Source organism: Pogoniulus pusillus, chromosome 18 (assembly GCF_015220805.1).
Source record: "Pogoniulus pusillus isolate bPogPus1 chromosome 18, bPogPus1.pri, whole genome shotgun sequence".
Lineage (NCBI taxonomy): Eukaryota > Metazoa > Chordata > Aves > Piciformes > Lybiidae > Pogoniulus > Pogoniulus pusillus.
The window spans coordinates 12,922,339-12,947,134 of NC_087281.1; the positions used below are offsets into that span (position 1 = coordinate 12,922,339).

Sequence of the window (24,796 nt, forward strand, 5' to 3'; positions counted from 1 at the left end):
TTTAAGACCTAGAAAAGTGACCTAAGGAAATGACTCTTCAAGCATTTAAATATGGAATATTGCTTTCTGCTTGCAGGAATGATTCTTGTCTCAAGGGTAGATTCTGAGGGAACGCCTTTTAAGTATAATTAGAGTGATGCTTTAAAAAGGACTGTTCATAAAGTACAGGAAAAAAACTTTTCATTATGAGTAGGCTTAGCAGAGATGTGTGTTTATAGCACCAGCTACACTTGTCTGGAAAAGTTGATGGTTGCAGAAGGCATTTGCAGAGCATGCAGCAACGACTGGACCCCATCGCTTCTTCACATTGTCTACAGAAGCATATGTTGTTCCTAGACAGTTACTGAAACAAGGAGCAGCCTGTGATTGAGATTAGGGTCTTCAAAGGTAGAATGTCAATGATTTAGTGAGTTTTCAGTATTGATCTGCACGGCTAAAGGAGAGCCAGCTGTGAGTATTAGTTGTGATGCAGACTGTTGACCAAGAGTTTCTGATCTGGGCTGAAACATCAAGAAGTTGGGTGACCTTAGGACTGTGTGCTTGTTAACACCTGTGGATAAAAGTGGGTTTAACATTTTTTGAGAACCTGACTGGAAGCAGATGGTACATCTGAAATGAGTTTTGCTAGGTATATAGAAGAATGCTGTTATTTATTCTTATGTTTTTACCAAAAAAATGAGTATTTCTTGGAGGTCTCTTCCAACCTGGTTGATTCTATGGTTCTGTGATTTCAGTTGGCTCTCTCACAGGCACAAGAAATAAATTATTTTAGTCAGGTGCATTAGATGTAGGAAGAAGTTATCTGAGTATTAATTAATGAAGTATTGTCATCAAAGTACAACACAGTTTGAGTTTATTGCAAAAGGTATTGGAAAATACAAGCACCTACAGATGCCTGAGGACTATTGCAGTGTTACAATCATCAGTCAGAAACATCATCTCATGATTTGTGGAAATACTTTGCAATTAATTTTGTACTGATGTTTCTATCCAGGTGGTTATTTAAATAGACTTAGAAGACTTCTCTTTCATTAATTTACCCAGCAGTCTGAAAACATGAGCTAAACTACCATCTTTGAAATGGTTTTACCTTAATAGAAGAGTCTTCTGAAATTTTAATTAGATGAATTCAAGGTCGTGCAGTGTTGCACCATGTCTTCCAATGTTCCACAGCCTATTCTGGTGAAAAAGACCTTCAGATCTGCTACTGGAACTGCCTGAATGACTGAGCTGTAACAAGTTCAGTCACAGTAATTATGGTTAACAGACATCTCACTATTAACTTGTAAAAGATAATTGGATGTGTTTTGGTTGAAGTGGGTTAGGGAGCCTTGGAAACAAACTTACGGTGATAGCCATAAGTTAGGATTTACAGTGTAGATAAGGAGATAGTGCCCTATAAGGGGGTTGGACTCAATGATCTCCTTGGGTCCCTTCCAACCCCTGATATCCTGTGATCCTGTGATCAGTCTAATAAAAATATTATCTCTTGCTGTAGAGCCTCCCTTGCTTACATCCTTAGGATAGTCATAAATATCAACATTCCCACTGTTTCCTGCAGCCCAGTGTATTATTATTACAGTAGCATATTGTAAGAAGAGTTATGAAGCACAAGAAGTCAGATTCGCTCTATAGGCTTGCCTATATGATGGTTTGGGTGTTACTTGCCCCCCCCCCCCCCAACTTTAGAAAATTACCCAGACTGGGCTCAGCAGCTCTGGAAATTGAATGAAGCTTTATATTTACAGCTTAGCACAATATAAAAGCAGGTATTTATATACAAAAATATACAAGTTAAAAGGTAATACAGAAACACAACAGCCCTCCCAGAAACCAGAGTCCCCAGGAGGGGCTCTCAACCACCCTTCCACCTTCCTCCCACCTCCCCTCTACCTTACCCTGGCTATAAAAATTGTTTTGCATAATAGGCAATTTTAAATTATCAGAAAGCTATCTTCTCCACATCACATAAAAATTGCTTTGGTTGCTTTGATCTCTGGAGACTCAGCTTTGTGCTGCACTGGTGCAGTTTTGCAGCACTGCAATTCTGCTGAATGTGGTGTAGTCAGTATTGACAGGAAGCCAACACTAACTTGAGGGCTCCATTAGGAGTTAACACCTGTATGTGTGTCCTCCTCCTGGTTTGTGTCCTTTCACAGAGCTTTTTATGTTAAATTTAGTTCATAGAATGAAAATGGTTTGGGTGGAAGACACCTTTAAAGGTCTTCTACTCCAGTCCCCCTGCAGCAAGCAGCGATGCCTTTTGTTAGATGAGGTTGCTCAACCTGATGTTGAATGCTTCCAGGGAAGCGGCATCTACCACACCTCTGGGCAACCTGTTCCACTGTTTCACCACCCTCATTGTAAAACATTTCTTCTGAAAGTTAGCGTAAAAAAATTTTGTATCTGGTCTAGCTACTGGAAAACCCTTAAAGCAGCTATGTAACCAGCAATTTTCCCTAAGTGAAGGTACAGTTTTAACCATTTACATCCACCTCATGCATAGATGAGAGTTTTAGGTACTGTAAGAGTCTTTCAGTAATCTGAACCTGAGGTTTCCCACTCCAAGGACATAAAATACTGTCATGTTAGCCAGTTACTTCAAGGTGATCCTTCACATGACTCCAGTTAAAACCAAAGAACTTATGTATTTACAGCATCACATGTAATCATAGAATCAACCAGGTTGTAAGAGACCTCCAAGATTATCCAGTCCAACCTAGCACCCAGCCCTAGCCAATCAACTAGACCACGGCACTAAGTGCCTCAGCCAGGCTTTTCTTCTCAGCCAGGCTTTTCTTGAACATCTTCAGGGATGGCAACTCCACCACCTCCCTGGGCAGCCCATTCCAATGCCAATCACTCTCTCTGCCAACAACTTCCTCCTAACACCCAGCCTAGACCTCCCTGGCACAACTTGAGACTGTGTCCCCTTGTTCTGCTGCTGGTTGCCTGGCAGAAGAGGCCAACCCTCACCTGGCTACAGCCTCCCTTCAGGTAGTTATAGACAGCAATCAAATAATTGAGTTACAAATGTTAACAGGGACAAAGGGAACAGAATGAAAGAGACAGCAGAAGTGCTTTAAACTAATTTTTGGGTGCTTTTTTTCCCCTATCAAACAGTATCAAGGATTGGCTGGAAGAAGCACTAATGAAGTATTGCAGCTCTACTCCGCTCATGGCCAGCAGCAGAAATTGCAGAGGAGTTCTGTTGTAACCCAGCTGCATGGAGCAATAAAGGTAAAGACATTTAGTAATAATGTAGGCATAATCTAACATGCTTATCAAGTATAGTAAACCCCATGAAATGGTCAGATATGAAGCTGATCTATGGCTGTATTGTGCTTGCAGTAAAGTATATCCATGCTTGTTTTAGCTTAAAACTTAAAGTGATTTTTCTGCAGTAAGGCTGCAAAGTCACCCGAGAAGCAGATAAAGATGGCTGCTCCTGAGCTCCAGGATCTTATACACATAGGTCATGTTTGCCAGACCTCTCCCCAGCCTCATCACCCTTCTCTGCACCCACTCCAGTACCTCAATGTCCCTCCTATGCTGTGGTGACCAAAACTGGATATAGTACTCAAGGTGTGATCTCAAGAATGCTGAGTACAGGGGCATGATCACCTCCCTACTCCTGCTGGTCACACCGTTTCTGGTACAGGCCAGGATGCTGTTAGCCTTCTTGGCACCTGGGCACACTGCTGGCTCATGTTCAGCCAGCTGTGCGCCAACCTCCCCCAAGTCCTTTTCTGCCAGGAAGCACTCTGGCCACTCCTCCCCCAGCCCTGCAGAACTGCTGGGGGTTGTGGCCAAATTGCATGACCTGGCACTTGACCCTGTTAAACCTCATGCAATTGGCCTCAGCCCATTGCTCCAGCCTGTCCAAATCCCTCTGCAGGGCTTTCTACCCTCCAGCAGATTGACACTTCTGCTTAATTTGATGTCACCTGCTAACTTGCTGAGGGTGCATTCAATCCTGTCATCCAGGTCCTTGATGAAGAGATTAAACAAGACTGGTCCCAAAACTGAGCCCTGAGGGACTCCACTCGTGACCAGAGGGACTCCACTTGTGACCAGTTCAGACATGTTCAGACACGTCTTTGTTTGATGAAATAAGAAAGAGACTCGGTTATATCTGAAGCCGTGTTCCCAGGATCACGGATGTTAGGGGTTGGAAGGAACCTCCATAGATCATCATGTCCAACCCTCTTGCCAGAGCAGGACCACAGAATCTAGTGCAGGTCACACAGGGATGCATCCAGACAGGTCTTCAAAGTCTCCAGAGAAGGAGACTCCACAGCTTCTCTGGGGAGCCTGTTCCAGTGCTCCATGACCCTTACAATAAAGAAGTTCTTCCTCACATTGAGGTAGAACTTCCTATGCTGCAGTTTATATGTATTACCTCTTATCCTGTTACAGGGCACAACTAAGAGTTTGTCCCCTCCCTCTTGACACTCAGCCCTCATGTATTTGTAAACATTAGTTAGATCCCCTCTAAGTTGTCTCTTTACCAGAACAAAAAGCTCCTGGTCCCTCATCCTCCCCTCATAGGGCAGTGCTTCAGCCCCTTAATCATCATTGTAGCCCTCTGTTGGATTGTTTTGAGTAGATCCCTGTCCCTCCTGAACTGGTGAGCCCAAAATTGAATGCAGTATTCCAGATTGTGATGGTTTGGGTGTTACCTGCCTCCCCACTCTTATGAAATTACCCAGACTAGACTCAGCCAAGCTGAAAATTAAGATGAAGCTTTATATTTGTAGCTTAGCACAATATACAAGCTTATATTTACAACAGATACAGCTATAGACAGAAATATACAGCCTATAATCTAATTCTTCTCACCAAAATATCCCAGCTAGGCTCAAGCTAGCACACAGATGAGGTCTCACCAGGGAAGAGTAGAGGGGAAGGAGAATGTCCCTCGATATACTGGCCACACTCCTCTTAATGCACCTCAAGATCCCACTGGCCTTCTTGGCCACAAGGGCACATTGCTGTTGTGGTCAAAGTATGCACCATAAGATAGTAGGGATCCATGACATCTTGCTGAAGTCTTAGGATTCTTCTTCAAACCTGCTGAATGATACACTCCTGAAGACCTCCTTTCTTCAAGCAGAGGGTTCTTCCTGACTGAGATTTCACCCTAATTGTGTTTGCTGATTCTTCCCTAACTGCTGGGTTTGTATCTTCATAACATATTCTTTTCCTTCGTACTGAGAAGAGGCTTAAACAAGACCTGAAGAGTCTCCATTCATTTGCTCTTGAGCTTTCAAAAGACTTTCAGCGTCAAAGCAAGACTTATCTTCACCGAGTTTTGACAGCAGTCCAAGGGGTACAGCTGCAAAATGAAGCAATGCAAAGTAAGGCTCATTGCACTCACATGTCAAGCATGTAACATGCACAGTGTTATCAATGCTAAAAGACTGAGTTTGAATTTTGAGGAATGTATCACTGAAATTGTAGCACATGTGTGATGGTTTGGGTGTTACCTGCCCCCCACACTTAGGAAAATCACCCAGACTAGACTCAGCAGCTCTGGAAATTGAATGAAGCTTTATGTTTACAGCTTAGCACAATATACAAGCAGATATTTACAATATATACAGGAATAGACAGAAATAGACAAGTTAAAAAGTAATACAGAAACACAACAGCCCTTCCAGAAACCAGAGTCCCCAGGAGGGGCTCCCAACCACCCTTCCACCTTCCTCTCACCTCTCTACCCCAAACTTCGCCTTATGTTCATGGTAGTTCAGAGGGTCGACCAGGGTGATTAGGAAGCAGAAGGATTAGTTAGCAAGTTAGGGAGAGAACTGTCTGCAGCCAGAGACAGAGAGCAGCTCCCTTATCTATGATTATGATCTTGTTCTTATACATCTCAGCAAGCCTATGAGTGAAGTAGGCATCACCATTGTTTCCTTTTCACAGCCTACAATCCTTCTCACCAAAATATGCCAGCTAGGCTAAGATAGCACACATGTGGTTTTTATTTGACATTAGATCATCAAAGACTTCTGATCTAGGGTAGGGTGTCACTGCCCATGGCAAGGGGGTTGGAACTAGATGACCCTTCTGGTCCCTTCCAACCCTGATTGATTCTATGATTGTATATGTCTGACACACTGAGATCTTAAGTGTGCTGTTTTCTTTGTGAGATAGCACATACAGAAGCTCAGCTCTCAAACCTTGGTTTTGACTGCCTGATAACTCTACGTCTTCAAACTGCCCACTAATTGCTGGGTGATTGATTTCCCACTGGGATTCCTAAATGTTTGCATTTTGCAGATGTTTCCATTATGTGCTTCCTAGGCTATATGCTTTCTTTAAGGCTGCATCAGTGTTAACGTATTTGGACTGAAAAGAACCTTTTTGTTTTTAGAAGGTTTTTCCGATGCCCTGTACTGCACTCCATGGTTTTGTGAAGGAGACTCCCTTGGGTTCAAAAGATCAGTCTTTGTTATGAAATCCTACTCAGGAAGTTCAAGTACCTGAATCAAAGGGGACCCTTTATAGCTGTTTCACAGGAGTAGCAGCACTGTAAATGAGGCTGAGGATAAATGATAAATTACCTTCTTGCAAAGTTAGCTGACACGAATCTAATAATGTGCAGCTATGTCATGAGCCTTGCAAGTGACAGCCCCGTCCAGCAGCAGGTTATTTCAGCTTTAAGTTTCAGCTTTCACTGACAGATAATATTACTCTGCTTAAACTGACAGGTTTGAACTGCCTTTAAATATCTTGTACTTTTGACTGATTTTCAGGTTTTCACATGTATACCTGTTGTAATTATCTGTAACTGCAGAGCCATTTGCTAGCTTGACACCTGATGGCATTTTTCAGTGATGTCTAGTAAATCAGCAACTAAACCTCCTAGTTAAAGTTTGATAGAAGTTAAAAAGGTTCATGTTTGTATTTCATGAGGTGCCACTGGAAAAAAATAATTTTGTAAAGTCACAGAGTTTAGTTCTTTGAAACAGCTCTCTTCTAGTGTTTCAGATAAAAGCTTTTGATCTTGAGCAGACTCTACAAGAGGTCACAGAGAGATACGAGAAAGAAAAGCAGAAGAGGAGAGCTCTGCATAACAGTTTAGTTGTGAGTATATTTAATGACAGAATATTTTCTTTCTGTGTTGTAATGATGCCCATCATGTCCTCACCAATGAAACTAATGCTTTTCATGGTTATATCACCCCTCCTAACTGTCTGTCTATGGTGCATTTCTTTACTGAGGCACATTTGTCTTGCAACAAAACCCACTTCGTTCTTTTTATGCACAAGCATCATCCAAATGCACTTATGTAACATATTGCTGTAAGGAGGGCATTTATTCTGAATAGTGGACAAAACCTGACTCCCTTCATCCTCTTCTCTAAATCTGCAGATTCTGAAATTGTTCTAGAATTCTTAGAATTATCAATTCAAAATTGCAGAATGGTTGTCTTTTAGTTTTCATAGAATTGCAGAATCAACCAGGTTGGAAGAGATCTCCAAGATCATCCAGTCCAACCTGACACCCAGCCCAAACCAATCAACTAGACCGTGGCACTAAGTCTTTTCTTCAACACCTCCAGGGATGGTGTCTCCACCACCTCCCTGGGCAGCCCATTCCAATGGCAATCACTCTCTCTGGGAAGAAGTTACTCCTAACATCCAACCTAGACCTCCCTGGCGCAGCTTGAGACTCTGTCCCCTTGTTCTGTTGCTGGTTGCCTGGCAGAAGAGACCAACCCCACCTGGCGACAGCCTCCCTTCAAGGAGTTGTAGCCAGCAATGAGGTCCACCCTGAGCCTTCTCTTCTCCAGGCTAAACACCCCCAGCTCAGCTCCCTCAGCCTCTCCTCACAGGGCTGTGTTCCAGGCCCCTCACCAGCTTCGTCGCCCCTCTCTGAACACATTCCAGTATCTCAACATCTCTCTTAATTTCAGGAGCCCAGAACTGGACACAGCACTCAAGGTGTGGCCTGACCAGTGTTGAGAACAGGGGCAGAATAACCTCCCTTGTTCTACTGGCCACACTGTTCCTGATACAGGCCAGGTTGCCATTGGCTCTCCTGGCCACCTGGGCACACTGCTGCCTCATCTTCAGCTACTCTCTACCAATACCCTCAGGTCCATTTCTTCCTGGCTGCTCTCCAGCCACTCTGTCCCCAGCCTGTAGTGCTGCTTGGGGTTGTTGTGGCCAAAGTGTAGAATCCTGCACTTGGCCTTGTTACATCTCATCCCATTGGCCTCTGCCCACCCATCCAGCCTGGCAAGGTCCCTCTGCAGGGCTCTTCTACCCTCCAACAGATCCACACCTGCTCCTAGCTTGCAAACTTACTGATGCTGGACTCAATCCCCTGGTCCAGATCATCATTAAAGATACTGAATGGGACTGGGCCCAGCACTGATCCTTGGGGAACAGCGCTGGTGACAGCTGCCAACTGGATGTGGCACCATTCATCACCACTCTCTAGGCCCACCTATGTCTACCTGTATTCTGCTCAAACACCAGTGATGGTTCATTTGGGATTACTGTTTTAATTTTTTTCACTTTAACTTTTCCTCCTAACCCTCCCAAAGGACTAGTTTTGGGCTGTGTGATTCAGGATCTGTTTTTTAAAAACACAAGCCTCCTTCAAGCAAGATTCTTCTACTTGGGATAGGAAAGCTATTTGCTAAAAAGTACTTAACTTCCAAACTCTGTCTTGTTCTACAGTTTACTGAAAGGATAGTCCTCAGGGCAGTGGAGAATTTAATGACTGTGACCACTAGTCATCACAGGCAAGCGGTGTGCCCTGATACAAGATGAGGACTGATCACCAAGAAATAGGGATGAAAAATGCTAGGTTAGATAATGCTGAAGTCTGTATATACAATTCAGTCACTGGCATTTTAGTCATATATGAACACACACTGCAGAAGAAAAGATATAAGATGTTTTATGTTCCACATCTACATCAGGGCTGGTGGAAGAGAAATGAAGTGTGTAATCTTGTCTGTTGTCTTGTGATGAGACTATTGAGTCTGAATAGCTTAACGGGAAGGACCCTAAAGAGGGGAAAATGACTCAAACTGAAAGCCTCTTTCCCTATGTAGTCTGGAGAGGACTACATCATTGCAGAGATCTGAGGAGCTCATGCTCCTTCAGCTACTTTCTCCTACTTCTCAATGCAAATGAAATGATATTGATACTTTTTCTCTCTACAGAGTTTAAGACTTGGTTTTGTAAACAGGTGCTTTCACATACGTTCATGTCTTCTTCACAGATTCCAGTGTGTTTGTTCTCTCCAGTATTTTGTGTTCAATACATTTTAATATTCTAACTCTAGGAACTGAGAGGAAATATCAGAGTCCACTGCAGGATCCGACCATTACTGCCTTTAGATACTGCTGCTGGGCATTCAGTATCTCAAGACAGGTAATTTATTTTGGCTGTGTTAGGACTCAGCTGACTCAGAATTATTATAAAGACAAAACAATAGCTATATGGTTTTGTAATGACAGGACAAGGGGTAATGGGTTTCAACTTGGAGAGGGGAGGTTTAAACTAGATGGTAGGAAGATGTTCTTTACAGTGAGGGTGGTGAAACACTGAAACAGGTTGCCTGGGGAGGTTGTGGATGCTCCCTCCCTGAGGTGTTCAAGGCCAGGTTAGTTCAGGCCTTGAGTTACCTTTTCTGGTGGCAGGTATTCCTACCTATGGCAGGGGATTGGAATTGGATGATCTTTGGGGTCCCTTCCAACCTAAACCATTCTGTGAGTCTATGTATATGAGAACAACTCTCTTCATGATTTTTCTGGTTTTGTCTGTGGGGGGAAAAGGTGATGGTGGTAGAAAATCTTTTCTTTCTCCTGCTTGTCTTCTCTCTCCCCTTGTCTACAAGTATGTCCACGTGTATAGAAAACCAAAGCTGTGCTGCCAAGCCATGGATAATCCCTGGCTTGATAGAAGTAACACAGCTGTGAGCAGTTTAGAATGTGTTCACTGTCCTATACAAATTCTGGGATACAGTAATGTAGTAACTGTCAGAAGTCATGGCCTTAAAGTTGATTTTTAATGCTGTAGAACACATTTGCTGTCAGCACAAACACTGTTCATGCTGTGTCAGTGTAGTTCGGCTTTGCGTCTCTGACGTATAATACACTAACTGTAACTCAAGTGTCAGCATTCCAAGATCCAAAAGGAAAAGAGGGATTAGATGCAAGTATGTCTTATAACAAGCTGAATTCTCCATAAGTGACTCAACATCAAAAAGAAGGGAGGGATTGAAACATACACAAACAAAGAAAGGAGGAGAACTAGGTGGGTGGCCTTTTGCTGTCTGGTAATTCTGAAAGAGTACATTCAGGGCTTTAAAGATTATTACTTTTTGGCAAATCTTTAAAAATATATAGAATTGTTTAAAATAAAATAACACCAAACACAACAGTCAAGAAGTTTCAAGGAGCCTGGAGAGGAAACTTGTATTAATCCATGCTTGATGTACCTGGGAAGAAACCCACTTGCTGGTTCTGTTGCTGTACGGAATAATACAATCAGACACTGAACTGCAGCGTAAACCAGAATGGACTGGGCCAAACAAGCAATCATTAAGACTAGCTTTTATTAATTCATCAGAAAGGAACTTAAATAAAGTGTAGTTGTGAAGCTATGTCTTATTCTAAGAACACTTACATGGATTAATTTTCAGACCTTGGTAATCACAGTCAGGTTTTGGACTAGTAATGGATACCAGATCACAGACGAACACCTAAAAAGAGAGTGGTTTTCACTTTAATGCTCTAAAGTGTAAGTCTCTTGTTACAATATAATGGCTTGCATGTGAATTAATCATAGAATCATAGAATCAACCAAGTTGGAAGAGACCTCCAAGATCATCCAGTCCAACCTAGCACCCAGCCCTAGACAATCAACTAGACCATGGCACTAAGTGCCTCAGCCAGGCCTTTCTTCAACACCTCCAGGGATGGTGACTCCATTCACCTCCCTGGGCAGCCCATTCCAATGGCAAATCACTCTCTCTGGGAAGAACTTTCTCCTAACATCCAGCCTAGACCTCCTCCAGCACAACTTGAGACTGTGTCCCCTTATTCTGTTGCTGGTTGCCTGGCAGAAGAGACCAACCCCCACCCGACTACGACCTCCCTTCAGGTAGTTGTAGCCAGCAATGAGGTCTGCCCTGAGCCTCCTCTTCTCCAGGCTGCACACCCCCAGCTCCCTCAGCTTCTCCTCACAGGGCTGTGTTTCAGTCCTCTCACCAGCTTCATTGCCCTTCTCTGGACACATTCCAGTATCTCAACATCTCTCTTGAATTGAGGAGCCCAGAACTGGACACAGCACTCAAGGTGTGGCCTGACCAGTGCTGAGTACAGAGGAAGAATAACCTCCCTTGTCTCACTGGTTCTAAATTTCTTTTTTTTTCAAGCAGATTATTATGCTTGATTGCATTTTAATTTGTTTTTTATTCACAATTGAGCATGGTGTTAGTATTTGTATCAGGTACAACACTAATGGCAATTCTGAAAGGTATTCAGACAATGTGTAGTTGACAGACATTTTGAGCATTGGTGGTCTCCAGCTAAATGAAACATGTGGTTTGAAAGGTACCTTTTTCTCCTATTGGCTTTTTTATTTCTTTTCTCTTACAGGCAAAGAAACTTACCAGAAAAAGTGACATATGCAGCTGATGATGTGAGTATTTGGTGGTAGAATTCAAAAGCAGGAAGGAAAACCAAGAGGGACATGAGTGTTGTTTTGTTTTTTTTTAATTAGGCATTTTCTTGTCACTTAGTGTCCAGCTTTGATCTCTGGATGCAACAGCAAGTGATTTGTGCTATTGTCATCCTGACTCTTTTTAGCAGTCATCTGTGAATTGGAGATTTTGTGTTTGCAGTGGTGAAATTACTGCAGATTTTTCTGCAGCTGGTATTTCATAGAATCAGATTGGAAGAGACCTCCAAGATCATCCAGTCCAACCTCTCATCCAGCCCTAGACAATCAACTAGACCATGGCACTAAGTGCCTCATCCAGTCCTTTCATTTCAAAGAAGTTTTCGTGCCTTCTTCTCCCATTCAAACCCAGGGAGGGAGGGAAGGAGAAGAAGAAGGAATTTGGGGTACCCCAGGACAATTGTTTGCTTATTTTGCTTTTAACAACTGAAGATGTTATGCTTCTTGCTAGGATTGATATGCAATTTTCGAGTAAAATTATGGGGTATGGTATATTATTGAGCTTTTAGTTGCAGCACAGTCAAAGCTCATCTTTCTGGAAAGAAGTTAACTATTTAGGCCATGAGACTCAATGGCATCCTGGCCTGGATCAGGAACAGTGTGGCCAGTAGGACACGGGAGGTTATTCTTCCCCTGTACTCATCACCGGTCAGGCCACACCTTGATTACTATGTCTAGTTCTGGGCTCCTCAATTCAAAAGAGGTGTTGAGATACTGGGACGTGTCCAGAGAAGGGCAACAAAGCTGATGAGGGGCCTGGAACACAGCCCTGTGAGGAGAGGCTGAGTAGCATAATAGCAACAAGTACCTGAACCTTTGTCTTGAAGCTTGTTGTGCATTAATTGTAGAGTGTGAGTGCACACTATATGTCAGGTTGAACTACTTTGCATAAATCAGGACACTGAACAGCACTGCTGCTGTAATTACCTGAGAAAATGAGTAGGTGAGGTACTAAGTGCTCAGAGTCTTGGTGATGACAGGACATGGATGAATGGTTGTAAACAGAAATATAGGAAATTTAGCTTAAACATAAGAAGAGGCTGTGAGACCAGTCAAACACCAGGACAGGTTGCCCAGACAGGCTGTGGTCTCTCTGCTTTTGGAGATACTAAAATCTCATAGAATCAATCAGGGTTGGAAGGGACCCCGAGGATCATCTAGTTCCATCCCCCCTGCCATGGGCAGGGACACCCTACTCTAGATCAGGCTGGCCACAGCCTCAACCAGCCTGGCCTTAAACACCTCCAGGGATGAGGCCTCAACCACCTCCCTGGGCAACCTAGTCCAGGGTCTCACCACTCTCATGGTGAAGAACTTCCTCCTCAACCTGACTGAATATTGTCCTGTGCAACCTGCTGTAGCTGACACTGCTCTGAGCAGAGAGTTTGCCTCCCCGACCATGGTATGTTTCTTTCCACCTCAACCATTCTGTGGTTGTGTTCTAGGATCCCACCTGCTGCTTTGCCACAATTTTGTCCATCTCTGGCAGGGTGTGCTGTGTGCAATAGTGAATATAGGTGGCATGTTTGATTGAGTAGCTATGTTTTCACAACACCAAATGTAGGTGCCTAATCACTCCAGACACCCCTTGCAGTTGCTGAAGAAAGGTGACCACCTCCAGAAGGAAAGCTGTTCACCTAAGATCTGTTACCTAAGATCTGTTAAATGTGTTTGTCTTTCTCATAACTGCACAGGCACTGGGGGCATCTGCCCTAGCCTGTGCTTGTTTGCATACAAGTGCCTCAGGCACAGGGCAAAGGAACTGCCTGCCTCTAGGGAATGGCAAAGAGGCTGCTCTGAATATCACATGAGTTGCAACTTGTTGTCCTGTCTTCAACACTGAGCTGGGAAAACATGAAGTAGCACAGCCAGGGCCCTCCTTTTCTTTGGAAATGATTTTGTAATAGATCAGCAGTTGGAGGCATTACTGCTCCCCAGTTGCTTATCTTTACCCTCAGCTAGAGGTTTCTTCCCCTGGTGCTTACCCAGAACAGAGAATCTTTCAAGCTGTCCACATCAGCCTTCAGTGCTATGTCAGCTGGTTGCATTGAAGCTGACAGTGAAACAGGAGGTGCAGTCACAGTCTCCCTTGCACTGGCTCTTCTATGGAACAGCAGTCTTTGGAAAGGGGATATGGCCTTCAGTAGGGAGGCAGTAACAACTGATAAGAAATGATAATTATCACAACTGGATTCTGTGACCATATCTATATCCATTATTTCATATTATTGATTTTAAATTATATCTCTTACTGAATTTAGAATCATAGAACGGTCTAGGTTGGAAGTGACCTCAAGGATCATCCAGCTCCAATCCCCTGCTGTAGGCAGGGACACCTCCTACTAGAGCAGGTTGCTCAAGGCCTCATCCAACCTGGCCTTAAACACCTCCAGGCAGGAAGCAGCCACAACCTCCCTGGGCAACCTGTGCCAGTGTCTCACCACCCTCACTGTAGAGAACTTCCTCCTAACATCTAGTCTAAATCTCCCCTCTTCCAGTTTAAACCCCTTGTCCTGTCATTACAAGACCTTGTCAATAGTCCCTCCACAGCCTTCCTGTAGGCCCCCTTCAGATACTGGAAGGCCACTACAAGGTCTCCTCAAATCCTTTTCTTCTCCAGACTGAAGAGCCCCAACTCTTTCAGTCTGTCCTCATAGCAGAGCTGCTCCAGCCCTCTGAGCATCTTCATGGCCCTCCTCTGGACTTGCTCCAACAGTTCCATGTCCCTCTTGTGCTGAGGGTTCCAGAACTGCACACAGTACTTCAGGTGAGGTCTCAGCAGATCAGAGTAAAGGGGGAGAATCCCCTCCCTTGCCCTGCTGGCCACACTGCTCTTGCTGCAGCCCAGCACATGGTTGCTCTCTGGGCTGCACGTGCATGCTGCTGGCTCATGTTGAGCTTTTCATCAACCCAGACCCCCAGGTCCTTTTCCTCAGGGCTGCTCTCAGCCATTCACCACCCAGCCTGTATCTGTGCTGCCCAGGGAGGTGGTGGAGTCACCATCCCTGGAGGTGTTGAAGAAAAGCCTGGATGAGGCACTTAGTGCCATGGTCTAGTTGATTGTCTAGGGCTGGGTGCTAGGTTGGCCTGGATGACCTTGGAGGTCTCTTCCAACCTGCTTGATTCTATGATTTGGAAAGTGAATTCCTGCTAAAGAAGGAAGTTCAGGAGTTCCTGCTTGAACTTCCTCAGCCTTAAGTACTGCCACCACCTGGAATGTTGGAAATGATCAATATTTCATTGTGTGTGTGTGTATGTGCCTATGATGCTAACTGCAAGTATTTTGGCTTTCTCTTAGGAAACTGTCCTTGTAAAGTGTAGCCGTCCTGGCCATGCATCAATAAACAAGACTTTTCAGTTTGAGAGGTGAGTAGCCCTGTGTAGCAATCTGGACTGCTGGGAAATTGGTATATTAAAGGCTAATATTTAGCAGGCATTGGTTAGAAGTCATGTTCTTTTATTTGTTTATTTGGTTGGTTGGTTGGTTATTTATTTGTGGATGTAGTACTTGTGTTCTTCCCAGGATGGTGATTCAGTTGGGGCAATTAATGAGGCAGGAATTATAAAATAAGTAGTTAATTTTATTTCAGGAAAGCCCTGCCCACAACTACATACAAATTAGTTACATTTGGGTTCTAATTCGGTTGGGAGAATCTTCGCAAGGATGCTTATGGGCAATTCATTCAGGTAGGAGAATCAGAAAATGGAAAAGTTTAGCCACAAAATGGCTTTGCCTCACTTACAAACAGGTAGCCTGCAGCCCTAGGGAAAGTCTGTGCTACTCACTGTGGTGGAGTAGGAATTTCAAGATAGTCTCTGGCTCCTTTGTGGCAGTGTTGGAACTGCTTGGCCATTGAGAGTCTTCTAGATCTTCCCAGGGTGCTGGGAAAGAGGCAGACTATCTCTGACCTGATCATGGTTCCTCTTGGCACAGAGGTTTGCAGAGTTGCAGGCAGGATCTCTTGCAGATGTGCAGAGAACACAGTGTTGGTGGCACTTCTTGCCACGTTGTGAGGCACTTAAATGCCTTCTCCTGGGAAACTTGAGGCACTTAAGTTTCCAGGTATTTCAAGCCCAAACCATCAGGGGCTAAGCTGGTCTGAAGCATGAGGCAGAGCAAAACATGTTGTCCAAGAACAGTGAGGCAGAGGCAGCTGCAGAAGCAGCTCAGCTGCTTGCTCCTTAGCTCAATTTATATTACTTGCCCGAGTGCAAAGGCTCCTTTGCCACAGAGATTCCCCAATCAAAATGGCATTTGCAGAACTGACCATATCAGGTGAAAGCAGGATTTGCTCACCCTTATTTGGGCAAGACACCAACAAGTGCCTAAACACCCTTGGGTACCTTGGGTCTAGACTGGATGTTAGGAGGAAGTTGTTGGCAGAGAGAGTGACTGGCATTGGAATGGGCTGCCCAGGGAGGTGGTGGAGTTGCTGTCCCTGGAGGCGTTCAGCACAAGACTGGATGAGGCACTTAGTGCCATGGTCTAATTGACTGGACAGGGCTGTGTGCTAGGTTGGACTGGATGATCTTGGAGGTCTCTTTCAACCTGATTGATTCTATGAATTCTGTGATTCTATGACCTCCAAAGATGGGGCCTCAACTACCTCCGTGGGCAACCTGTTTCAGTGTTCCACCGCCCCTATGGTAAAGAACTTCCTCCTTACATCCAGCCTAGATCTGCTCTTCTCTAATTTAAACCCATTTTTCCTCATCCTGTCACTACAGACCTTTGTATACAGTCCATTTCTAGCCTTCTTTTAGGCTCTCTTTCAGGTACTGAAGTGGAAGGCCACTATTTGGTCTCACCAAAGTCTTCTCTTCTCCAGGCTGAACAATCCCAGTTCCCTCGGCCTGTCCATTTAGGAGAGGTGTTTCAACTCCTTGATCAGTTTTGTGGCCCTTCTTTGGATCTGCTCCATCAGGTCCATGTCCTCCTGTTGAGGGCACAGGGCTGGACACAGTTCTCCATGTGAGGTTTCACCAGAGTTGCAGCAGAGTTGCAGAACCACCTCTCTTGACCTGCTGGCCATGCTACTTTCCATGCAGCCTAGGATGCAGTTTGCCTTCTGGGCTGCAAGTGCACATTGTTGACTCACATTCAGCTTCTCATCTACCAGAATTCCTAAGTTCAACTCTGTACAGCAACAAAGTCAATGGTATTGACTCAGGAAGAACTCCAGAGGTGCTGTGATTCTGGACATGTGGTGTAGATCATGATAATAAGGAAAAGGGTTAAAAAAATGTAAATCCCCTAAAGAATGTAGTTCTTGGGGAGTATTTTTTCAGTGTCCCAGCACAGCTCTTTTTTATAAACAGAAGAGCATATGGTTCTTATGAACTCAAAAATGTTTATTTTTTTAGCAAAGTTTTATGGAACTAATAAATGTCCAAATATTTGATTTCAGCTCAGGAAGAAAATTCCAGCTTTCAGCATGTTACTCTTTTATAATTTTATTGGCAAATCAGTTAGCAAAATAAAAAGGAAGCTCTGAATTTTCAAGGTGAAATGAACATTAATTGCTATACAGGGGCAAGGCTGTCATCATTCTGATAAAGAGACAAAGGCTTTTAGAAAGTGATTCTCCAGATGTGCTGCATCTCTCATGGCCTCAGGTGGCCAGTTAAGTGGACGTACATGCTTCAGCCACTGTTGTGATTATAGCCGACCTCAAACTACTTCATTTGGGTGCTGGTAGCATTAACACAGCAGATAAGTAGTGACAGTAAAACCCCTTTAGACAGTTGAGTAAGTATTTGTAGTAGTTACTGTAGCATGGAGCCCTGTGCTTTTCCTCTGAACAGCTACCAGAATCTGAAGCTGACATAGTTAGATATGGCTGTACTACTTAGCAGTGCAATTCTAGCCCTGGTTGTAGTTCATAGTAATCCGTTTGCTTCATTAGACAGCAGACCCCATCAAGAGCAAATGAAGGCAGTATGAATGTTCTCACTAAAATAACTTCTTTTTTTATTCATGTTGGGGACTGATTAGTCTGGAGGAGAGCAGACTGAGAGGGGGTCTTATTAATGTTCATAAGTACCTGAAGGGTGGGTGTCAAGAAGTACTAGACTCTTTTTGGTAGCGTCCTGGGTTGGGACAAGGGCAATTGATACACAGTAGAACACAGGAGGTTCCACTTCAACATGAAGAAAGTCTTCTTTAAGGTTGATGGAGCACTGAAACAGGATGCCAGAGAGATTGTGGAGTCTCCTCTGGAGACTTTCAAGACCTGTCTGGATGCGTTTCTGTGCGACCTGTTCTGGGTGATCTTTCTTTGACAGAGGAGTTGGACTCAATGACCTTTAGAGCTCCCTCCCATGTTATGATTCTGAGTCGTTTCAATTCGTTCAGGAAAAAATATCATTTCCACACATATTTAGTTAGATGCTTGGTATGGTAGAGATGGTTGGATGGAGTTAATGGTTGGTTAAGATGGAGAATTTGATGTTTATGAATATTTCATCAGTTGCAGATGATAAATGAAGCAGAGCAAAGTGTTTGGACATGCTTTTGCTTATTTATATTGCCCTTGCAGATTTGATGTGCGAAGTTTGCTGAAGCATATGCATGCAAAGCAAGGATAGAGAACTGCTGTTTAGGGTCTGTGTCCTCCCAATATGAACTGTGCCACATCTCTGCATATTGTTTGGTTTCTCAGTGTATTATGACAGCACATGAGTGGAATGCAGTATTTGTCCATTTCACCAGACAAGTGCTCCTTTCCCGATTAAAGAGAGTGTGTTTTCATGCAATTTATAATTAGAATATGGAACACATTGACACAGGATGTTACTCCAGGCCAAGAATTCAAGAAGATGCAAAAAGAAACTGAATGGTTTTTTTTTTTTTCATTTAAACAGAGATTCAATGCATATTTTGGTTTTGAGGCCAGTTTACATCTTTTAAGGATTAGAATGAGCACAGAGATTAATTATGGTGTCTCCAGCCACCATAATGTTTCTTGCTCTTTCCCCTGGCTATTGTCAGGAACAAAATGCTGAACTAAGTGGGTTGTCTCTAATCATAGAATCAACGAGGTTGGAAGAGACCTTCAAGATCATCCAGTCCAACCTAGCACCCAGCCCTGGACAATCAACTACACCATGGCACTAAATGCCTCATCCAGTCTTTTCTTGAACACCTCCAGGGATGGCGACTCCACCACCTCCCTGGGCAGCCCATTCCAATGGCAAATCATTCTCTCTGTCAAGAACTTCCTCCTAACATCTAGCCTAGACCTCCAGCGTTATTTGTAGACAACATAAGTACAGAAACTACATTTTTGTGACAACACATTCATATTTTTTGTTCAGTTAATTATTTCACTTTGTTTCTCAGAGTTTACAATGCTTCAGAGTCTCAAGAGGTGGTATTTGCAGATGTGGCCCCTTTGCTAACATCTCTGCTGGATGGGTAAGTTAAAACACAGAAGTAAGAAAGAGAAAGGCAAACTAATTCATTTTAAAAAAAAGTCCTAATAGAGGTGGTCCTGTCAAGTTTTGTGACTTTGCAGTTCCATTTTCCTGTTTTCTTTCTACTCAGCACCAGGTGAGTATTGTTTTCCATGTAACCACTGAAAACACTGTTCACAAAATTAAGCAGGGCAGACAAATTTAGAGAACACAGTCACGTTTTCCCTCTGGTCTCTTTCTGGAGAACTAAAGCATTTCTTCTTCATGGAGGGTATTACCTCTGCTTTTGTGTTTTGGTAGGCTATGTTTTGTAACTGGTTTTCAGCTGAAGACACATATGGTATGTAGCATGACACAACTTTTCCAACAATGTATTCATATATGAAAGGTATGCCAGGGCCACTCTCTGATCATCTGTCTTGGTTCTGTGTGCAGCAAAAGCCACGGGAGGTGATACAATCAATTCCTGAGCATCCTCAATCATAGTTCTAATGCTCCTTCAGGCACTGGGATTGAAACAGAATGCTGGTTTGAATACAGTAACAGCTACTAACCAGTATTTGTAATCATTTTGAGCTTTAAGTTCATGAAGTGTGATTTGCCATTTATACTACAGCCAACTTAAGCTACTCCTGTGAAAAAGCCTTGAAGTGCATATTGTAATCCTTCAGGCTTGAACTAAGACTTATGCAGAACTTCCCTTCTCACCCCAGCTCAAATTCCACTTGTTATAGGTGGTTGTTGTAGAGCTATCTTGGACTCTTCCCTCACTGCAGAAGGAAAGCCAGTCTCTTTCCATCCACAGCAGCATAGTTGAGCAGTGGCAATCCGTGTTCCCAGCATTCTGCACACTGAAATTTCCGTGTTTCCTTGTCTTAAAAGCAGCTTACAAGAGTCATACCAGGATATTTTGAATATTGGCAAATCACAGCCATCCTTTTACACGTGCCACAGAGGGATCCACAAGGGCTGCTTGGGTTAGGGGAAGTGCTGTATGGCACATAGAATCAACCAGGTTGGAAGAGACCTCCAAGATCATCCAGTCCAACCTAGCACCCAGCCCTGTCCAATCAACTAGTCCATGGCACTAAGTGCCTCGTCCAGTCTTGTGTTGAACGCCTCCAGGGACAGCAACTCCACCACCTCCCTGGGCAGCCCATTCCAATGCCAATCACTCTCTCTGGCAACGACTTCCCCCTAACATCCAGCCTAGACCTCCCCAGCACAACTTGGGACTCTGTCCCCCTGTTCTGTTGCTGATTGCCTGGGAGAAGAGACCAACCCCCACCTGGCTACAGCCTCCCTTCAGGTAGTTGTAGACAGCAATGAGGTCCCCCCTGAGCCTCCTCTTCTCCAGGCTAAACACCCCCAGCTCCCTCAGCCTCTCCTCACAGGGCTGTGTTCCAGGCTTCTCACCAGCTTTGTTGCCCTTCTCTGGACACAGTTGCATTCTCTGGACATATGGCATTATACTAGGTTACCAAGGGTCAATCACCACAGTTTCCATATCTGAGCAACACAGGGACCACTAAGTGGGGTAAATTAAAAGAAGTCCTTATAAAGACTCTTTTCACTCTCTGCTTTTCCTTTTGCAATGTTCATGGTTGTTTTGGTTCAATATATTGCCTATGTATCTCCAGATGTATCTGATCTGTACTTTGATATACTATACTTCCCACTTTCTAATTTTCACATTGAGAGAATCCTGTCCTAAAAGCTAAGATTTTTATATTCAGTTAGGAAATATTCTGTTTTGAAAACAAAACACTTGTCCTGTTCTTCCAGAACTGCCATTTAAACAGCAGGTTTTCAGGACAGCAAGGCTGTGCATATGAGCTGCATTTCTCAGCAGGCTTCCTACTGTAAATGAGAAACAGACACATTTAGCCTGCACCTTGAACCCTTTTACTGATCCTTACTGTTTAAGTCTGGGCTCCAGAGAGGTCTGTAACAACTTCAAGCTTAAGCATAAAGGAGTGTTGCACTCATTTATTTTTTTCTTTATTTTTCTTTCTTAATGAATCATTTAATTTTTTCTTGTACAAATATACAGAAAGAAAAGATTGTTCCATATGCAAAAACACACAAAGCACACCAGGCTTCAAAGTTTACAGTTAGCCATAGAAGGCCAGCAAGAGAGTAAGATAACATTTCCTTTCTTTACACCATTGAACAATCAAGCTTGGTTATTTGCTTTAAAGGAAAATATGTTTCTCCCCTTTTGATTTCCATTAACAGTGTTCTTTCCTAGTGCTAACTTTGCTGTACTGAACACCCATGCACTTTTCAGGAGGGAAATACAATGCAATTGTTGGTATTCCAGTTTGACACAATGTGCCCTTGTGGCTAAGAAGGCCAATGGAATCTTGGGGTATATTTAGAACAGTGTGTCCAGCAGATCAAGGGAGGTTCTCCTTCCCTCTCTACTCTGCCGTAGTGAGACCTCATCTTGAATAATGTGTTCAGTTTTGGGCTCCCAAGTTTAAGAGGGACAGGGACCTGCTGGAAAGGGTCCAGCAGAGGGCTACGAGGACAATTAGGTGACTGGAGGGCATGGCTGATGAGGAGAGGCTGAGGGACCTGGGGCTTTTTAGAGAAGAGAAGGCTGAGAGGGGATTTAATAAATGTTTATAAACATCTGAAGGCTGGGGTTCGGGAGTTGGGGGACAGGCTCTGCTCACTGCTCCCTTGGATAGGACAAGGAGCAATGGGTGTAAGTTGCAGCACAAGAGGTTCTGCCTCAACACAAGGGAGAACTTTACTGTAAGGGTCACAGAGCACTGCAACAGGCTTCCCAGAGAGGTTGTGGAGTCTCCTTCTCTGGAGACATTCAAGGCCTGTTTGGATGTGTTGTGCCAGGGTAGGTGTAGGCTGGATGTTAGGAGGAAGTTCTTCACAGAGAGAGTGACTGGCATTGGAATGGGCTGCCCAGGGAGGTGGTGGAGTTGCTGTCCCTGGAAATGTTCAAGAAAAGCCTGGCTGAGGCACTTAGTGCCATGGTCCAGGTTATTGGACAGGGCTTGGACTGGATGATCTTGGGGGTCTCTTCCAACCTGGGTGATTCTATGATTCTAAGGGTTGGACAGGAAGATCCTTGAGATCTCTTCCAACTTGATGTGTTTAGTGATTCTTTTTGTTTCAGGTTTTTGTTTCCAAATTGTCTGAGGTTTGACTTGCCACCTAACAAACAGATTTGGTAAGGGTAAAATAACTGAAAGTCCTTGTAATTTTCAGGTACAACGTGTGTATCATGGCTTATGGGCAAACTGGAAGTGGGAAGACTTACACAATGCTGGGACCACAATTAGAGGAAAACACTGCATACTGCACGGAGAATGAATCAGAACTTGGAATTATTCCTCGAGCTACGCAAGAAGTGTTCAGGTAACAGCTAAGTAGAAGCTCACATCACTGGCAGACACCTTAAACTTTATGGAAAGAGGAAATAAAGTTTGTAATGTATTTATCAGCACTGATTTCAGCTTCACGATGGTTAGCATTTAACAATTCCCTGGCTGCTCCTCCACGTAGAGATTTCCAGGCTGTTCTGCTTAGAGTGATCATTCTGAAACGAGATTATGCAGTCTTGTTTTGTGCTCTCAGACCATCTGTCTTTCAGGTTCCTAATTACCTTTTGAATGCATTTCAAACACGTCTCTGGAAGTCCAAAACACAATTAAGCTTTTGCAAGTTTTGTAAAAACTGACAATGGGAATAGGTGAAGAGAACCCAGATTAGAATCCAGGCCCAAAGAATGTTGGTTAGAGTTTGTTAACCATGATCTAGTCTCACTTTGAGAATTATTAGATTTTTCAGTTGAACCTGATGCATGATTCGATTTTCTTGCCAGCTAAGCCTGTTTCTTTTCGAATCATAGAATCAGTCAGGGTTGGAAGGGACCACAAGGATCGTCCAGTTCCAACTCCCCTGCCATAGGCAGGGACACCCTACCCTAGAGCAGGCTGGGCAGAGCCTCAGCCAGCCTGGCCATAAACACCTCCAGGGATGGGGCCTCAACCACCTCCCTGGCAACCCGTTCCACGCTCTCAGCACTCTCATGATGAACAACTCCCCACCTCCAGCTTTGCTCCATTCCCCCTAGTCCTGTCACTGCCTGAGAGCCTAAAAAGTCCCTCTCCAGCATTTTTTGTTTTGGAGAACACTGTAAGCTAAATCTAAAAAAACAAGAGTTGTACCAGAATAACTGTGTCTAATGGTACATCTTCTCCTGAATAGCTCTTAATGCATTAATTTTTTGAGCCTGTGGACAGATAACCACTCAGAGAGGCTAGCTGGGCAGGTTACTGTGGGAATGCGCTGTGAGAAGAATAATAACAAGCAGATGCTGGCCTTGATTCCCACAGCTGCTGGCTACCTTATTTGAGAAAGGATAGCTAAGTGGACATCTCGTTAATGAGAAAAGCAAGGCTTGGTGTTTGTAAAAGACTGGGCTGTTCTTGCCTAATTATGCTAATGTGTAGGTGTGTGCTCTATGCTCAAGACTATATCATGAGAGCCAAAATGATCAGTAAAAATCTCTGGTATAATTCTCATTGAATCCTGTGGAGTCCATGTGGCATTGCTCTGATCACACTGATCTGTGTGAGCTTTGATCATGTTCTCCTGCAGCAGCAAACAGGTAGCTGCAACAGGTTACCATCTCTGCTTATTCGTTGCTTGCACTCTGCTAGAATTTGTCATACTTTGAGCTCTGAAACCAATGATGTTCAGCAGAGAAATGGCATAAAAAAGTCTTGAGGAGGGAGGGAGGTTAGTGGAGAAAACAAATGTAAGCTGGTGTAGCTGTTTGGAAAATGAAGTTTCATTTACTGCTAGACATATAATTTAACTGCATGTTCTGATTCTTCAGCTTAACAGTAGCATGTGTGAGGCAAAGCCACAACTGTGCATATTTAATAAGCACTCTTACCATATTGTAATTAGGTTACAATTAAAAATTAGATCTTTATTTGCAGATTGCTTGCTTGGGGCTTGACTTCTGTTACCCTTTTTTTTAAAAATTATTTTCTTCTTTGCTTTTATTCTCCAGGCTGATATCAGAAAAGCCACCAGGAAGTTACTGGGTTGAAGTTTCTGTAGTAGAAGTGTATAATAATGAAATTTTTGATCTTCTGGCCAAAGACAGTTGTGGAAAAGTATTTGGTGTCAAACGTGATGTTGTCACAACCAAAGAAGGAAAGAGAGATGTTCCATTGCTTGTGTATGAGTAAGTACATGATTTGATCCTTCATAGAATCATAGAATCAGTCAGGGTTGGAAGGGACCACAAGGATCATCTAGTTCCAACCCCCTTGCCTTGGGCAGGGACACCCTACCCTAGATCAGGCTGCCCACAGCCTCATCCAGCCTGGCTTTGACCACCTCCCTGGGCAACCCATTCCAGGCTCTCACTACTCACATGATGAGCAGCTTCCTTCTCACATCCAGTCTGAATTTCCCCACCTACAGCTTAACTCCATTCCCCCTAGTCCTGTCCTGATAGCCTAAAAAGTCCTTCCCCAGCTTTTTGTAGGCCCCCTTCAGATATGGAAGGCCACAAGAAGGTCACCTCACAGCCTCCTCTTCTCCAGACTGAACAGCCCAAACTCTTTCAGTCTGTCCTCATAGCAGAGCTGCTCCAGCCCTCTGATCATCCCAGTGGCCCTTCT

At 43.8% G+C, this 24,796-nt stretch overlaps 1 protein-coding gene across 1 annotated transcript in view; it reads left to right on the top strand.

The window, feature by feature from the left end:
- The window catches only part of KIF25 (kinesin family member 25), a 37,912-nt gene that overhangs the window by 1,634 nt on the left and 11,482 nt on the right, over positions 1–24,796 (top strand). The window contains exons 3-11 of the mRNA XM_064158210.1: positions 3,124–3,240; positions 5,222–5,360; positions 6,989–7,092; positions 9,310–9,398; positions 11,630–11,672; positions 15,010–15,077; positions 19,054–19,128; positions 22,362–22,511; positions 24,178–24,354. Coding sequence (XP_064014280.1) covers positions 3,124–3,240; positions 5,222–5,360; positions 6,989–7,092; positions 9,310–9,398; positions 11,630–11,672; positions 15,010–15,077; positions 19,054–19,128; positions 22,362–22,511; positions 24,178–24,354 — 962 coding nt within the window. The remainder of the gene's footprint in view (positions 1–3,123; positions 3,241–5,221; positions 5,361–6,988; positions 7,093–9,309; positions 9,399–11,629; positions 11,673–15,009; positions 15,078–19,053; positions 19,129–22,361; positions 22,512–24,177; positions 24,355–24,796) is intronic.